The 18,682-nt window shown below is 40.0% G+C and overlaps 2 protein-coding genes across 5 annotated transcripts in view; both read right to left on the minus strand.

Moving 5' to 3' along the window:
* RALGPS1 (Ral GEF with PH domain and SH3 binding motif 1) overlaps nt 1-16,641 on the minus strand; it is a 152,648-nt gene extending 136,007 nt beyond the window's left edge. Inside the window, exon 1 of the mRNA XM_064468407.1 lies at nt 16,568-16,641. The gene's annotated coding sequence lies outside the window, so the exon portion shown is untranslated. The remainder of the gene's footprint in view (nt 1-16,567) is intronic.
* Nucleotides 50-18,668, minus strand: ZBTB34 (zinc finger and BTB domain containing 34). 4 transcript variants are annotated; one of them, XM_064468410.1, is made up of 3 exons: nt 18,019-18,668; nt 7,636-7,758; nt 50-6,338 (listed from the first exon to the last, which is right to left on the minus strand). In XM_064468410.1, exons 2-3 carry the CDS (start codon nt 7,674-7,676, stop codon nt 4,817-4,819), a joined length of 1,563 nt encoding a protein of 520 aa, XP_064324480.1. In that variant the 5' UTR covers nt 7,677-7,758; nt 18,019-18,668; the 3' UTR covers nt 50-4,816. The 4 variants fall into 4 exon arrangements, with proteins under 4 accessions (XP_064324480.1, XP_064324478.1, XP_064324479.1 ...); XM_064468408.1 differs by lacking the exon at nt 18,019-18,668 and adding an exon at nt 16,568-16,648; XM_064468409.1 differs by lacking the exon at nt 18,019-18,668 and adding an exon at nt 14,307-16,385 and having other exon boundaries at nt 7,636-11,206.
* Nucleotides 18,669-18,682: the final 14 nt, after the last annotated feature.

Below are 18,682 nucleotides of genomic sequence, written 5' to 3' on the forward strand. Positions count from 1 at the left end.
CAAGTCCCTTAGTAGTTGAATATCTAAATGTAGACACCGACACCACAGATTTGCTCTAGAAGCATTTTAATTTACAAACAGCAATTCCCATTGACTTTATACCATAAAAAAGGCAATTTACAAGCAAGAAACAAATTCATCAGAACAAAATAAAGCAGCACTGAAATATTCATGTCACAAATCTAAAAACAAAGTGAATACAAGAGTAAAATATCATTTGAATAAATATTTTAAAATTCATGCTATAAAATAGCTTAATGGCAAGTTATTAATTGTTACAGCATCAGCTTAGCTAGCTTCATTTACTTCATATGGTGATGAAGTGTGGAGTTGTGAGGTTACTGGTTTATATTGCAAGATAATGACACAAGTCAAGTCATTCAAACTGTTCAATTATTTACCATGAAAAACAACCATACAAATAAAAGTTACTTAAAAATACAATTTTCAGTCAAACAACTGACTGTTGTTAACAGCCAGTTAAACACTGTTAAAGTCGTGCAAGAGCTCTACCTCTAACCAGACCGACCACCGGGGGCTTGCAACGCAAGTCCCGCGGCTGAATTCAGAGCACGGGTGGAGGGGAGACAGCGGTCGCTTGCATCTGCCATAGCGGGCGGGAGTTACTTAAACTAAACGAAACCTGCTCGGTTACCGACACTTGGCTTCGCGTCCCCTGAAGAAACACAGGAACGCGCCTCCCAGGATTACTTGCTTGTTTAGCTTTTTTTTTTTAAAAGTGTAAACTTGCGTAACTTAGTTAATGCTGTCACAGGGGTGTGCAAGTAGTATTAAATCTACAATATTAAACACAACTATTCTGGCACTTGTTAAAATATATGTAAAATGCACACAGATCATAAACTTTGAACATTTTGAATGACTTTACTAAACTTCCAATTCAATCACTGAGTATTATGAAATTTACAATTCATGAAATAAACAGATTCATATAAAGAATTTACATAATTCCCCAAATACTTTCAAATATAAAATTTAATAAATAACCCTGACCAGTCAAAAAGCACCATTCAAGGGTAAAACTCCCTTGGAAAATAGATTAGGTGTTGCATATTTGAGTCCCTTTCAATGGTTTCATGTGAAACCTGTTTAGAAAAATGACGATAAAAGAATCACAGTAAACTAATACAAAAATTCAAATAAGATATATATATATATATTTAAAGGTAAAGCTCATTCAATCTTTTCCCAGCCCTTGATTTTATTCCTGCTGTTCTTCCCATTATTCAGCCTAAACATATTAAGAGGCCTCATTGTTTTGTCTAAAAGTAAACCAAAGGCTGCAGCATAAAACATGAATTTATGCTTGGGAAGACTGCATTAAGAACTATCAGTTTAGGCCTACAGTATATTCTGCTGAACAGTGAATTGACAGTATCCTTTATGCCATTGAAAGGTTTCACACTAAAAAAAGCAGAGCCAATCTTGAGGCCTTATCGACCAACTGGAACTTCAAATATACTGTAAGTATTTACAAAGCTGTTTTCTAAACGTATTTACAAGTTTAAAAGAAATAATATGGAAGATAACTGATCAAGAAAAACTAAAATAACTGTTTAAAACCACAAACATTAGCAAAGGTATAAAATCCTTTATTTTCACAGTTTGTCATAATACGTTAAACATCTAGAGGAAAGGACACTGTCACGGTTTTCACATTTGTCTATAATTAAAAAGGTAGATTAAGAAGAGACTCAATTATGAACCAGCCTATATAATTTCATGATTTATTTTGCTGTCAAATATTTCTTCACATATTTTATTGACTTCTGCATTTATTGTAAATGAAATGTGTAACAGCTCTGTGCTAACTTAAAACTGTACAGGCACAAGACCCTGCACAGTACTTCCATCATTTACTTAAAATAACACAGCATACTCTGTTCTGGTGGACTTGTGAAATGAACTTCAGTCAGATAATGCTTCATGTTCCATGACAATGTTAGCCCTGGCATACCGTTATGTGACAAGGCACAATTTAATTGCTGTTGCCAGGTTTGAAGTTCGTTTTCTACCAGAGTCACACACTTTGTAAGTGTACGTGTAATGCTCGATGATGTTTATGCTCCCCTACGTATGCATCCTTTGAAGCACTGCTGAACTTTACAGTACTGTGTTATGGCTTGATAATTATTAACACTGCTAGCAGTGGAAAGGGTAAATGGCGTATCAACACGAATAGGAGCAAGCAGAACTTGCAAACTGCTGAATCTTGATGTTGTAGAAAAAGTGATCATTTCCTGCCCCTTAACAGTCCCGTCACAATGTTTTGAACCTGAACCTGTACAATCAAAGTGATGGTTTTTTGTTTGTTTTTGTCAGAGACAATTTTGGATAAGTCACTCTTTGGTAAACTCAAACCATTTTAACACATTTACAAATACAAAGAACTAGATTTAAATAATGTTAAGATTGTGACACAAGGAAATTCAAGAAATATAAAATTAGTACCCATATCCTGCTATCCTCAACTCAAACTTCCATGGAAAAAGTCACACCAAAGGCACCACAGCACAGGTCCAAGATAAAGGGTTAAAAATAACTGTACATTTCTTGGGTTTTGCATGTCTCAAACTTAATTTATCAAAACACATTTTTTTTTCATTTAATTACTTAAAACAAACATTTAGGAAAAAAACAGTATCAGAAACACCAACATGTTTTTAAGTGGGTAAACATATAGACTACCTTCCCTAGACACAGACATATACTTTCCCTTACTGGAAACAAAAGTTCTATTGTTGCTTCAAGGAGAGAAACATCTCCCCACCGTCCGCCTCTTTAGTTAGGCAATTTTAGGACAAAGAGGCAAATCATGTACTCAATTTAACTGAAACTGCTCCAACGGAGCAGGTGGGGTTTATACTGTAAATCTGTATTTAGTGAAATTAATTCTTATTGCAGACTGTCACAATATTAAGAACTAGTGTATTTAATAAAGCTACTGCACAAATATGCCCCAACTTCACAGGAGCCAAAAAGGCTTTACAAGATAGCAAACCTACCTTTTTGCTCTCTCGTCATTTACTTTCTAAATTTCAGGAGCTGAACAGCACGTTCACAGATATATTTTCCATATTTGCTAAACAAACATAAGGCCCAATTATATAAAACCTGTATTTTAAAGAAGGAAGTGATTAATTTAAATCTGTTCATCAGGTTAATTTTACACAGTAGCGTTTGCCAGTTCATGCTTTTGTGGTCTCTCAAGCTACTGTGTTTTTTGTTGCGGTTTGTTTGGGGTGGGTTTTTTGTCTGTTTGTTGTTGGTTTTGGGGTTGGGTTTTTTTGTGTGTGTGTTGGTTTTATCTTTTTTCTTTTGCTTAACTGTTACCATTAGATTTCACATTTTATAGATTATACTGACGTAAATAACGAAGTTAGCACCATATTAAAAAAAAATTGGTGAAACAAAAAGATTTAGAGTATTTTTAAAGTTGTTGGTAGTTCCTTTATGCAGAAAACAACCACTGAAAATAGTAGGGAAGCCATAGCAACTCTGTAATACTCACACATGAAATAACAGACATATTGCTCGAAATTCCTGTAGAGTATTCGGTTTTTTTATACAAAAAAAAGTACAAATTCCAAGTGCTGACATATCACTTGGAGGTTTAAGTAGGAAGTCAATGTGCACCTGAAAACGGCTCTCTCTGAAGAGCCCTATTAAAACACTGCTTGGAAATACTGTAGTTTAAACTGCAACATCTCTCTCAGGTTTTAACCAACCATGAAGAGTGATGAAGTTAAATTTAATTACCTGGTATGGTTCTACAGTACGAAATGAAGGTAGATTCTGAGGCCAGTAAAAACACATTTAAAACCACAATGCTACTTTTAGGTTTGCTTTTTTATATATATATATGTGTATATATATATAGATATATCTATCTCTATATATATAAAAAGGTCAGCACCACAGGTTGTCCAGCTTGCATTCCAGACAACTAACAAAACCCCTCAACAATTTAACCATAATTTAATAGATTTATGGCATTTGGTTTACATATGTTATAAAGCAAAGCTATTAAAACAAGGTAATTCACTTTGCTCACTTTTGCACACAAATTAATAGTTTAATAAAATGAAAACCAAACAACATTCTTTTAAAACCAAAACCATCCTCCCAAAGTCTGAAGTCCTAAATCCTAAGCAGAGAGGAGACCTAGCAGTTGAAAGCGGTACATGGTATAAACCTTGACATATTTTTACATTCACCTCAACCAGAATAGGAAAAGTGAAAGCAAATTTATATATATAAAGCAAATTTATATATATAAACAGACTAACTACCAAAAACAGTCAGTAAAAGCAAACAGATTTCATCATGACACACGGAAGGAATCACAGCTATAATATTCTCTCTCCCCACTGCTGTGTAACTCATTACCAGCAACAGGATTTAGGAAATAAAATAAGGGAGATTACAGCTTCTTGGTGTATCCAGCAGAGCTGCCCATCTTATTCTAATATCTTTCTCCACTGGAATTTGTGTCTTGCCAAGATCAACCAGTAGGGAGACTTTAGCAGACTCTTCCTGTCCTTTCCCCAGCACACTGTCTTTTATATTTTGAGCATCTTCAAAAGTAAAAAAAAACAAATGCGAACAACCCAGCCTCCTTCAAAAACAAAGAATATTTACGTAGTCTTCTCCAGAAACCATTTCAAACTGATTTCCAGAAGGTCAGGAAAATTAAAAGGCTGTTATACTTGTACTGAGGATTACTAAAAGAATAAGAGATTTAAAAAATACATTAGTAATGTGCTTGTTTGTGTTGCACTTAGAATGTAGTATTTTAATCAGATGTGTTAGACATTGCATGAATTTCCATACTAGAATCCATAGCTTCAGAAGCTGAAGCATCATTATCTACTTTCTGTTCCATAAATGCTTCTGTTCTGTCTGGAGACTCCACCCTGTTTCTTACCTCTGTTACCCCAGGGTGATTTTTTCGCAAGTGCTGGTTTAGCGTACCCTGGAAAGGAAAACATTTTCCACAGATCTCACAGCGAAAGGGCTTGTCATCTGTGTGACCACGAATATGATACTCAAGTTGGTCCTTGCGGGTGTATTTCTTCCCACAAAACTTGCACACAAAAGGAGTTATTCCCATGTGCAGTCGCATGTGTCGATCAAGGCTCCCTTTCTGGTTGAAAGACTTTCCGCAGTAAATACAAATTAGCCTCTCACTGTACGGATACCAATGACCTCTTGCATTTCTTTCCCGAGGACTATTTTCATATCCTGGGTTACTCACAACGGATTCACCGTCAGCCCCTTGCACTAAGCCCTGAACATCACTATGCAAGTGACCAGAGGATACCCGTTTTTGGCGTGCGCGACCCCCTCTGAAACAGCCCAGCATTGACCTTGAAGGACTCGTATTGCTCAGGCTTCCGAAGGTTTCGGAAACACCTGTAGCCTGTGACGAGGCATGGGTAAACGAATAAACATGTTGTAAGACAGACCCATATGAACCAACATTTACTGCCACCACTTGCTCTCCATCCACCATTTCAGTATGATAGCCGTCATCACCAAGGGAAGAGCTATCAGAGCAGCTTGGCCTGTCAGACTTTTCCATTTTAACTTTCACCTCTGCAATCTGACTTTCTCTTACTATCAGGTCTCCTTGCTCATGATCGCCTTCAATCTGAATCTCATATTCAGAGATACTCCCACTGCTTCCTCTATCTGAATGCCCTTCTTCTTGCAGACGACTACGTAGAGTTTTGCCTGGAGTAGTTTCCATCCTAAGATCGCTGCCTGCTGTTGACTGTCGCACCTGAGAGCAATACGGAGGAGATATCTCAATAGGATTGGCAAAGTAGCTGCTGTCTTTAACTCCATTGCGGTTTTCTGAGTTTTCTTCAGCACCAACAGTGACAGAGTCAACGTCACCAACACTGATCTTTGAATGAATACTCTCCAGTATCTGTGTGCACTTATCAATGACGCACTGCATCTGTAGAAAGCTAGCTGCAGTTAGAAAACTAACAACATCCTTCAGCTGTAAGGACATCCTTCCAGTGTAACAAAAAGAAAGCAACTGTTCAAAAACATTGGGATTTTTAATAACTGATATTGATAAGCCACTCATGGTGCTTAGTGCTGAATGGTCACGGAAATACGGAGAACTGGCAGCTAAGACAGCTTTATGGGCTCGAAATGGCTGACCCTGGATATGCACAATTATGTCACATAGCTTTCCTTGCAAGCGGAGTTCGTTTAACTGGCTCAGAACAGTGTTGCTGTACTCGGGCACATCAAACTGAATGAAACTGCTGCTGTCCATTTCTACTGATGTAAAGAGTAATCTGAAAGAAAAATGAGAAGATTTACAACGGAGAATTAATACAGAGTTTTCCATTTCAATAATAAATGTTTGCACTTTTTAAAGTTAAATCACCACTTTGATCTGTTTAAGGTGTGTTACAACAAACAGTTGGTATAAATACTTGATATAATACAAAAAGTAGAGTCTCAATCTACCCGTTTCTTGCATTTCTATAATTTGATTTATCCCACTGCATCATTCACAGTTCAGTTGCTCACAACACATCACAGGCTCCATGGGAGTCTATGTCCTAAAAGGAACTTTGCAATTTCACTCCTTGGTAAGAACTGCAGTACAGTACCCCCACCCTCTCAAAAGAATATTAATTTCATAGTCACTAGGTAAGTTAAAGACTTCAGAACCTTTGCAGGTCTTCAAGCCAGACACTAAAAATGCTTGCACGGAACTGCACTGTTAAATTGCCCAGGAATGATTTTTGGAAGGTACTTCATGAGGTTTGAAAAACCTGCTAAAGAAAAGCCACAGACGCATACGTGCGTGTGTGCATATACACACAATAAAATATTTTTAAAACCCCATTCCTTAGGTCTAGATAGGTCCAATTTATTTCAGAGGAGACGAATATACTACACCAGTGGCATTTCTATTTAAACATTTACCTTCTTAAAAAATAATCTCAATGATGATTTCAGAAAAGTAAAAATCAATCTTTCAATATTCACATCACAAAACAAGGAAATCCTAGTGAAAGGAAACATTTCAGTGTGGACTCAATTCCAAACTGTTTACCGAGTATGCCAGAGGTTCCCAGACAATGATGAATTTGTGCCAATATGCGAGGCAGCATTTGAAGGAAAAGTGTTTGAGCCACCCATGAACCTTCCCTTTTTTTTTAAATGTCCTTTTGTGATTTAAATTTTTTTTCATAAACCATGATGTGAACTTTGAAGCTCATCTGACACAGCAGTGATTTCCTAGCTAGAATGATCTGACATTTAAATTCTAACCTAACTCAAAAGACATGAGTACTCAAACTTGCCTGTTACACTGGGAAAGGATGTTCCAAGAAGCTTTAGAGAAATGTATACATTTCAAAACATGATCTAAAGAAAAGCACTGAACCAATTTTTCATAGACTATTTTCATAAAAAGCACACACACACACTTGTCCCCTGGTGAGAGTCTATCTGCAGCAGACATCACCTTACATTTCCAAGACTGGGCCCCTAATCAAGTACCCAAGAATCTTCAGACTTTTATTGCTATTTTTGTTCTTATTAATGCAGAAGTCTAAAGATATAATATTGCCACCATACCTGCTTTTCCAATTGAACAAACAGATCTGAACATCATCCATTGACTTCTGATGCAGGAGTCATGTCCAATGTATCACAACATACTAGTGGATTTTTTTTTCTATTTATGTCTTATGTTACATGCTGTAATGGGACATATGAACAATTTGAATCAAATTATGAAAATTCAGACACTCTAAAAACAAAAGCAACAGGTAGGAATACAGTAAAAAGCCTACAAGGAAGAACTGGAGCTATATCAGCTGTCACTTAAAACTAATAATCTTCACAAATGGAACTTTTCAGCAGAGAAACAAGACAGCCAGCTTCCTGACTCAACTAACATTATGTCTGATTTAGAAAACTGTCAAAAACTCTCACACAGCATTAAAAAATCAGGTTATCAGAGTTGCTAAAGATGTTCTATAAGTTACCAATGTGTCATAGATACTTCATCATCATTTTTACAGTTGTAATGTAAAAGCGGGGGAGAAGATGTTTTATATGCTCTTATATCTGATGAGAGAAATAAAGACTAAAAGATGGTTAACTGAAGAGATATGCTCGCAGCCATCTATACAAAGATAGCTTTGGCAGGACAGTTCTTTTATTCAGTGAACAACGCTACAAAATGATTCAGAGCTTGTGAGCTGATTCAAGTCACACATAGGTCAGAAATCAAACATTACAACAAACAAACAAAGCCTAGTCTAACTAGTACTTAAACAGGCAGAATAACCCTGCTATTCCGAGCATCCCAGCAGGTTGTGCAGAGAACCACCGTTCAAGTCCCTGGCAGACGCACTGACTCCATGGGAGAGACAGAAGTCTCAGCAGTTGGGATACATGTTTGTCACCTTCCCTCTCACTTGACAGGGCATCAGGCTTCCCTACAAACCCAACACAGGTCACTGCCTTTAATCTGTGGGGCTTATGAGCCATGCACAGATGCAATATCAGGGCATTCCTGATGAAGCTTCTCTCTGCGAAGTGGAGGAAGACCTTTTGTTGCCCTGAAATGTCATGAGTTGACAAGTTACCTAGGTTGAGGACTGTGTACAAACTACAACACCAGTCCCCAGCAGCGATAATTTGTCATTCCTGCATCATTTCGGATCCTTAAACTAGGGAACCAGACCTTGGTCAAGCCTCCCTCAAATCCCATCAGAAATTACTAATTTTTTTTTTGCATCTAGAATGTAAAGGAAGTTTGCCATACATAGAAAGTGGCCCTCCTCCTTGCCCTAAGGGCTCGTACTCAGCAAAACGGAGAACTTAGTCCTAGACAAAATATTAAAATACAAACTGTCACCACCAGCATTAGCCCAGACAGAAGGAATGAATTAAGGATAGGCACCTGAGCAGAAAGAAGGTAGACATTTTATGCTTTGCCACAGAGAAAAAAAAAAAAAAGTTCTTTTGATCACAGCACCTTAGCATCTCTAGATTAATTAACACGCCCTAGGACATGGCCACACATTGAAAATGGACTGTGAACACACACCAGAGAAATCATGAGAACCAGGAAGAGAGGGACACCAAGAGGAATGAGATCCTCAGTGATCCTTCCACATCACAACTCTGTTAGAACATCTAATTTTCTCCAAAGGCATATATACCTACAAGCAATTCTACATCCTTGTTCTCAGAGTTGTTTCATCTTTCTTTTGGGAAACAAAGCAGCTTATTTTCCTTAAAATGTTAGGAGTAAACAGCACGAACCCTGGCAGTGAGGGGAGAGGATGATGGAGTTAAAGGTCTGTAAGTGTGGCTGTCAGTGCAGCAGATGAGCAGTAAAAAACAGAAATAGGGACCAAGGGAACATACAGTATTGCTTTGAAAGCAAACACACAGATCAAGTACACAAAACACAGCCCAAAGCAGTGGACAACAAGTTCGTATACCCCTCTGCTTTTTAAAAAGAAAGCGAACAAGCTACAGCAGGCACTTGTGACTACTTTTCCACCTCAGTTTCTTCCTCTGAAGACGCATGCTTCCTGTGATCTTGAAAACGTCTGTAGAAAGTTGGGGTTAAATAACAAGAATTTTGAACAACAGCAGCACTTGACAGAAGGGAACCCTTCTTTCGCTTTCAGCCAAACTCTGAGATCTCTAGTTGAAGAGGTCCTGGAAGTGACGAGGTTGCCAACGAACACCGTGTTCAGGAGCAGGCAGGACTGTAGCAGGAACAGCACTGAGAGTGCAGTAATTTTGCTGGGGTCAGCACCAGGACACCCAACCTTGCATCGATTTGGGAAGGCAAGACCCGGGGAAAAATCTGGGCATTACAAAAGTCAGAGAAGCAGGCACCACTAGCAATGTTTTACTGATGAATAATGGTTAGAAGAACAATCTTATTTATTCACATAAATCCCTGATGTCACTATCTAGAAAATAAAAGAAGTCTTCAGATTATATTCCCATATACAAGAAGGTTTTATGTTATTTGTATGCAGAATGAAGTTAGCAGTTCCATAATCAAATTCCAGTCGGATTAACCAAAACATTGTTCAGCAGGGTACTGTACCATAATACTACTCAATTATTCATCAAGGCGAGCAGGCCAGTAGCTCTTTCAAGACAATATGATTTATGGCTGAAGTATTTCTGAAACAGTCCTGGAAGATCACTACAGTTTGAAAAGCCTAATAAGAAACACCCAGTTTTTAAACAGCTTCCTCCAAGCTAAAATGTTTCCCTAACCCCTTCTCTTTTGGGGTGGCAAGTAGCATTAAACTGAAGCAAAACGATACTCTAGGAGACAGATTACCTTTGGACACATCCACTCTATGCTCTGAAGAAAAAAAATTATCACTATAGTTAACCAGACAGTAAAAAGGAAGCTTTGGTCCCCAAAGCAATGACAACATAACAACTCCAATTCATATAACAAGTCTTTACAGAATTAGCAGAAGCAAATAAAAAAAAAAATTAATGTGTAGTCAGAAGTCATACCCAGTGCCTTCCCCGATATTTCAGCACATATGGGGGTAACCTGTGTTCTTTAGGTCCAAGACCACAGTAGAGTAGTTCAGAATGAAGACAATTTTATTTGTATTATGCATTTGTGGGTGTAGTAAGAGCTACGACAACTCACGGCAATGTTAGGTACTCTCATTGTTAAAACATAATTAATTTTGTCTTCCTTTAGCTTCCAGCCCTGACTGTGGGATAGCGTAATGTTAGGTTAAAAGTCCCTGTAAAATTTATGTCCACCTCTGGGCACCTGTCTATCAACAGGTCCTCTCCTAACCTTCCTGCATAAGTAGATCAAAGTGTTTAAGGTTTTCATAGGTGTTATATCTCCAAGAAATTAGCTGAAGGATTTCTCGTTGTAAAGCACAGGCCAGAGCTGGCCACTAAGTTCATTACGTCTTAGCAGTGCTCTGTCTTGAGCCTCCTGTCTACTTCTGCGTGTGAGTGGATCATCTCCTGCAAAAGAATCATACCAATTCTCTTTGCGTCTGCATTACATTTATTCATGTAATAATATTCATGTAAGGGTCTTGTACACCCGACAGACCACAGTATGAATTCACTAGTAGTGGATCGCTACCCTGTGTCTTCAAACAAAAGCGTTCATTGAAGTAACCTGTGAACATGAGAGTGATATGCATTTAACATTTCTCATTAGATTTCAAAAGAAACTTATTTAAAAATTATGTTCTACGAAAGCTCTTATTTAATTTGAAAAAAAACAAGAATAGACGGTGACAAAACACATTCGGTATTTAATTTTACTGACATCATACAGTAGCAGCAGGGAAGCATCATATAACTACAACACGAAGCTGTGTGTCTGCCAGCATCGTATTAGTTTCTGCTTTTAAGTCTGCACCTGTTTAATTTCATTCACTCACTGAGGTATGATTTGCCATTCTCATAGACACGTGAATGATACTAATTATGCTCGTTTTAACTCACACAAAGGTGTGAGAAAAGATCCCTTGCATTTTTGTTAGTTGGCTGAGCAACATGGGGTCCTTGGGGAAAAAATAGACGTTACAAATCATTACTGTTGTAGCATGTGTCTGAGAACAGAAATACATAGAAAAGTTGGGAGGATCATAATTGAAATCAAGACTAAACCAAAAAAGTGCTCCAGACACGGAGAACGGATGCTCTGTACATTACTGCTCAGAATAAAGAGAAAAAGCAAGAGAAGAAACAGGTATTTGTATAAATCAGTGCACTCCTCCCTTGCATTTTGTAGGATTCGGTATTTACTACACATGTTGTGAGAACTTAAGACACCATTGCAAAAATGTGTCATAATCCAAGAGAATTTTAACCTAGGAATGTAATCCTATCAGCTGTGATCATGGAAGTTTTAGGGCCAAAATCCTTATTGCTCTCGCTCCTTTCAGTTTGCATTTGCCTTAGTCTTCAGATTACAGCAGCCACAATAATTAATGCTGGCTGTACCAAAGGAAAACTGCAATCAGGTGCGTCAGTCTAGGGGCAATTCTAAGACAGTCCTCTTTACATAATGTTTGAAAGCAGGGAAGAAACTGATCCTATAATCTTTTACCAGTTTATACCTCTCATAAGTCAATGTATAGCGCCCTTGGATGGCCTTATGTAGCATGACACACAGCACTGCTGCTTCCCTGCAAATCAGGGCCTGACGTACGGTAAGCTTCCCTACAGCTAGAAAACAGATTTTAATATCACAGTAATTAAAAAAAAAAAAGCTACTCTCCCAACAGCTGAAATAATCTTGTGCAGAATTACAACATGCTTATAATAATATAAGCCATACTATGTAAATATGTAGCATTGTTTTATGCATCAATTCTTCCTAAATTCAAGCAGCCATTTTCTTAAGAACTCTTCAGCCTTTAAAGATCATGAAGGAGACTAAATTATTTTATATTTATCTCAAGTGAGATAATCAGGTACTACTGTTTGTTATAGATTTAAAAATCAATGGCACTAAAGGTTTTTCCAAAAACACACAGAGTAAATAATAAAAATAGAGCCTTCTGTATTTTCAGCTCATCCATGCGGTCTATTTTGTGTTCTATACAACACACTGCCAGAGGCATCCTCCTGGTGACAGAAAACATACCTAATGACACACTTCTCCATGTAATTTATGCACTAAAATCATATACATATATTTTTACATTTAAAACAACTCCTTTAAACCACAGAAAGGATGCCTGGGGGAATGTTTCCACTTGATACTTAAGGGAAGACTTGGAGCTTAATGGAAGGCATATATAAAATAAGTCTTCATGTACTAACTAGATTTTTCTAAACTTTGACTGCACTACATAGAACTAACATCTAAAAGCTGTTTAACATAACATTTATCACATGCATCATAGCAGCTGAAAACTTTACTCTTTCTGAATTTGGTGGCCTAGATGTTATCTCGTAGCAGTAATTCACAAGCACGTGACTGTTAACGGAAACCAAAGAAATTAATGATACAAAGCAATAGGCTTTAAGGTTGCTGGTAAAATTGCCGGTATCTGCTTGACAACATAAAGTGATAGTTTCATCCATTTCCTTTCAAAGCATCCCTTGAATGGAACATTAAACAAGCACGGACCTACCGCTCAAGTATTTGTCATGTCAAACAAGATCATTTCCTAAATCGCTCTTATTTGTAGTCCTCTTTTGTGAACTCTTGGTTTCCAGTGAATTACAATGCTTCTAGAATTCAGCTTTATTATCCATAGAAGAATAAATTGAACAACAACCTTTGCTTATGCTGATTTGTATTCTTTGTTTTTAAACTCAGTGACATATATTTAAGCTTAGACACACTGCAGAGTACAGCTAGAGAGACTGCTGCATATAAACATGAAATGTTGATATCTCAGAATAAATAAATGACTGTCATGGACACAGATGTTAGTTTAACAAAGAGTTGACACGCAGATCCTAAGAGATGCTGCAGCACAACAGAAAATTCTGTTGATATTTCTGTTGCAGCAAGAAGCTTCATTTTGTTTGCAGCTTCTCCAATAGAATAAAATGCACTTAATTTACGGCATCTTTTACATCTACAGTGATCTCCTTTCCAGCTCAGTTCAACACATCATTCTGTTAGACCTGCCTCTCACAGGTAAATAAAACTACCAGTATGATTAAAAAACAGCAAGCACGAGCCTATGCTTACATATAAACTCCCTGCCCATACTTTTGTTAAGCTCAGTACTGTTTTGAACAGTCTACAGTATAGTTGATTCCTGATTCAAAAGCCATCTAAAAAAAAAACAAACCAACAAACCAACCCTAAGTAAGAACTAAGCTACCTTTCTAGTAGTCTAATAACACAGTAATGCAAAAGTTACAGAAATGACCATGCTTCTCAAAAATAAATGCCTATGGAAGCAACTGGTTCCTTTCTTAACAGGATTTCAAATCCTCATTCCTCCAAATGTTAACTATTCACAGACCACTCTATAGATTTAATTCACAAAGTATGTTACATTCTGGGAAAGTCTGAACTAAGCTTAAAAAAAGTGCCTGTTAGAATCAACGGAACAAACTCGATTGGCCAAAACTTGAAATAGTGTTTACCTGTAGTAAAGCATACAATAAAAGGTGCATGTGTCTTATTATTCATTGGAAAACAGCTTCGAAAAAGAGTCTGCTTCACTTCTATCGTAGACTAAAATGCAGGATCTCTTACAGTAGTGAAGACTACACATCAATTTAAAACTTCATTATATTACCTGGTAAAAATGCAGAAAAGCCCCAGTTTCCTCAGAAGCTGAAGCCAGTTAGTACAGGCTGTAATGCAGTTATTAAAAAACTTAGTTCTTGCACACTTCCATCAGTAGATAGTGGAACACTGCAGGGGAAGTCAATGCCGTTATTCTCTCTCTGCAGACAGAGAGGCAACAGTTTACTCAAAGTACTAAACTGCCACAGTGAAATCAAGAGTGTAACTCATGTCTGTCAGGCAAGCACTCCTCAAGCATCACAGAACACAATCCCATCGTTTGCATGGGTGAGCAATACATTAAACCCCCGCGCTTTTTGCAGAAAATTTTTTACTAATTCAGACTTTTGTGTAACAAAAATGGAAAAAGATTTATTTTTACTTCACCAACATTCACACATGATGAATACAAAACCACTTGAAGGAGTGGATGATATCAACATCAAAATTAAAACCAGTTCATTTATATGTATGTGTATATATACACACACGCGCGCGTGCGCTAATACCAATAACGCTACCAGCCTATTCTCAATGCTTAGTATGGTGCAGCAGGGAAACTACTGGAACTGCATATTTAGCATTTCATAGAAAAAAAAACCAGGAGCCTCTTATTTGAGCAAATACCCAAAGAAAGCAGTTGTGAAACTGAAGTCCAAGGGCCACCTTGGTCCCTTATTCTCAGATTGTCTTCCCCACAATTGCTTGCCTGTATTATAAGTAAAAATAAAACAACTATTGATGCATAAACAAGGTTTCACGCAACAATTAGAAACCTCAATATAAATAACCTCTAGATTTTGGCTCTAGAAGTCAAGTTACTACAGAAGAAGTTATAGGTACGTATCTATTACTGAACTCAGAAGAAAAAAAAAAAACTACTCAAAGGCAAACTGGAGATAGCCAAGATCAGCAAAAGCATCGTGACAGATAAAACAAAGGGGCATATTTATGATACATACTTTAAATCAGCAAGACCTTACAAGCAATGATCACAAACTGTTATTTTGCTCACCAATTTCATAATATGCCCATTATGTAATCCTAAATAGTTATTTTCCATATTTTCTGAGTATCTGACAACTTTGAGATGTATGCTTTGAGAAGCCGCTATCAGTATAAAAATCCCCACCTGACAGCATGAGGCCAGCACTGTGTATATACTCCCAGAACTTTAACAAATGGAGAGGGAGGGCTTTTGTACCTTCTGCTATTACAACAACAAATTATTTGCTACCATGGTAATACTGGGTCCGTATTATGCATTTTAATCCATCTACCTCTTTTTTTTAAACCTCAGTCACTTTTCGTCAAATTACAACTTTTTTGGCTGCAATGTTTCTTTTAAGCAATGAAGTGCCTATATTCTCTAGATATCAGCAACATTTTTTGTGGTAGATTTAAAGCAGCTCTGCAGAACCCATTTTCATAGTATTTTCCCAGTCCGCTACTTCTGACAGACGGAACGCTCTGTAGCTCTCATGGAGCGGGCGATGAAGCACAGGCGCATCCTGACTGCACAGGTTCAGACCTCTGTAACATGTCACAACTGTAGCGCAGCTAATCCGATGCCACCTTTCTTTTCCCCTAGCAACCAGGCTCTCCCATATCGGCATTTCTGAGGCTGTTCAGGCTCGTTGCAAATTCACTCTCAACTTCGGCTTATTCTAAAACAAACCCCATCCGTATATCATGCGCACCTGCGGGGATTCTGAAAGGCCTCTGCAATTACGGAGAGCGGGGCTCCGCTGCAACTTCCAACTCCTCTAACGGAGCAGCAGCAGCTGAAGGCTCCGCCAACTTCTGGCGGCGACACTACGAACGGCGCCGGTCCCAAGCCCTTTCAGCCAGCCCAGCCCGCTGTGCCAGCTATTTCACGCCCCGCTGGGGCTGAGAGCGGACCGGGACACGCCGCGCCCGCCCCCCCGCCAGCGAGCCAAAACCGCACCAGGGACGCGGACTCAGGTTACGCGACGGCAGTTTCTGCGAGACGGCGCTGGGAGCGGAGCGGCCCCGGCGGGCGGGGGGCGGCCGCGGCAGCAGAGCCGCAGCCGCAGGGCCGCCGCCACCGCCCCCCGGGCCCACGCCGCCCCCGTCGCGGCGCGCCCCGCCGCAGACAGGCGGCCGCCGCTGCGAGCCCGAGCCCGCTGGCACGGGAGCGCGGCCGAGCCCTGCGCGGCGCCCGGGCCGCCGCCCCTGCGGGGCCTGCCGGGGCGCCAGCCCCCCCCTTCCCCGGAGCGGGAGCGCCGCGCCGGCCCGCCCGCCGCTCACCTGGAGCCGCCGCTGTCTCTCACATGGCGCGTCCCCGGCCCGGCCCGGCGCCTGCCCGCTCCCACCGCCGCTTCCCGCCCGCTCCCGCAGCTGCGCGCACCCGGAACTGATTGCGCTGGCAGAGCTTCCGCTTCCTGGTGACGTGCCTGGCGGCGGGCGGAGCCACCGCCCCGCCCCAGGGGCGGGGGCAGAGGCTCCGCGCGCACCGGGAGCAGCGGCAGAGCCGGGCCCCTCCCCCCCCGCCGCCGCCCGGCTGCGCTCTGGCCGAGCGGCGCGGTGCGGAGCCCGCCGGGCCGGGGGCGCCCCGCGGCCGCATCCTCCGCGCCGCTGGGCCGGGGCTGCAGCCGAAGCGGGTGCGCGCGGAGGCCATCGCGCTCCTAGCATCAGGATGCCCGGTGTTTACCTTCGTGACATCACCCGCACTCAGAAACGCGCCCGCGGGGGGAACCTGGGGAAACGAAAGCAGAAGCGCCGGAGGGCGCTGGGAACAGCCCCGCGCTTCTGGGAGGGCACGAGCGATCCCCGCGTCCGGCCGCAGCGGAGGCTGGCAGCAGGGGAGCCCCCGGCTGCGCGGCACCACCTCTACTGAGCAGCGTAAGCGAGGACATGAAGAGTTCACCTGTGCTATGCTGCCCTTAACTTGGAGAAACTACTTCAAGCAAGCGTGCACGTATTTTTTGAGCTTATCCTACATATGCTTGTAATTCACATAGGGCACCGGATCTCTGTTTTACCAGACAGTTCACGGACTACTGGACAAAGAGTCAGGGCAACTAGTGCCAGCAGGTACCGCTGGGACATCCACATGGCCTAACTTTGGGCATCTTATTTTGTCTTCTGGAGGTATGTCTTTCTATAAAAGATGTGGAAGACTGTCTGCAGAAATTAGGCATTGGATGGCAATCAGATAAAGTAGCGACCTGCGGGAGCATCCTGGCCAGGGCACAGATAACAGAGTGAAGTAACAGACAAACAAATGGTATTTGTTTACTCTTGTAAAAGAAAATAAAATTATTAGTTCCGAACACACAGAATGCTTTGATCTTGTTCTTACGTGCATTCAGTAAGCATAACCAACAGCAACAGGAAAGGAATTTGCTTGTACCATATTCCATCTAAAGTTGCTGAAGACCGAGGAGTGCAGTACACAAATATTGATTTCTCCAGGAATTAGCTGAACATGCTTTAAATGAAAGCGAGCTCATTTTTTGTTTAGATAGCAAGCACGAAGCTGCTGAGTCAGAAGCATCAGCTGTGACGGTTCCATGAGGACTAAATAGATGCATGCTGGACAAAATGAATTATTCAGTAAAAGTACGTAAATCTAGTCAGGGAGCTGAGGAATCCTCACAGGCAGATAATGGAAACAAATTATTTTTCACAGTATGAAATTTCTTTCGTATATAGACAAGAAAAATTCTACATGCTATGTGTATCTACTGCAAATTTACCTGTAGGCTTTCTGGACATGCAGTGGCTGCTACCATGAAGTGAGTGTTCTGGAATTTTCCTATCAGCCTGTACATTCTGTATTGTAACTTCTGGAGATCACCATTCTGCAAAAAGCAGTTAAAATAAAACCCGTTTGACAATTTGGACTAACACAGGAACTAGTTACCTAAGCACCAAAGAAATGGGCCCAACTGCACAAATTCATCAACTTACTGTATTATCAAACTTTTTAGTTTAGTGTTTTCTTAGGCTAGGCTGGCATGTTCTCAATACTTCAAGAAGACACATTACTAGATACACTTTTTCTTTATATATTTAATAAAGTTATATATCAACAACTTTTGGATTTGTACTTTTGTTTGAGCACTTATCATTTTGGCAAAAGTGAAATATTAAATACTAGTACTAGACATGCATTCCTTTCATTCAAGCTTAAGAAAACATTTACAAAGTTGACAGACAACATTTATTAAAACATGTCATACAAAAAAGGGGCGTGGGACTCTTCTATAAGAAGAAAATATTGAACAGTAACATTAAATTAAAACCATGCTGTACAATTAGGACAGCAATATTTAGACAAAACTATCCAACCTCTGCGATACAGGCATAACATCTCACAAAATATCAAGATATGCAAATTTACTATTATAAATGACTTGT

The sequence above is a fragment of the Phalacrocorax carbo genome, chromosome 18 (assembly GCF_963921805.1).
Source record: "Phalacrocorax carbo chromosome 18, bPhaCar2.1, whole genome shotgun sequence".
In the NCBI taxonomy this organism is placed as follows: domain Eukaryota; kingdom Metazoa; phylum Chordata; class Aves; order Suliformes; family Phalacrocoracidae; genus Phalacrocorax; species Phalacrocorax carbo.

Excerpts from the sequence above, each read along its gene's own strand:
- ZBTB34 (XM_064468410.1), bottom strand. The coding sequence starts at position 7,676 with ATGGATGATGTTCAGATCTGTTTGTTCAATTGGAAAAGCAG. Across the intron at positions 6,339-7,635 it reads TTGTTCAATTGGAAAAGCAG|ATTACTCTTTACATCAGTAG; the intron begins GTATGGTGGCAA and ends TTTTTCTTTCAG.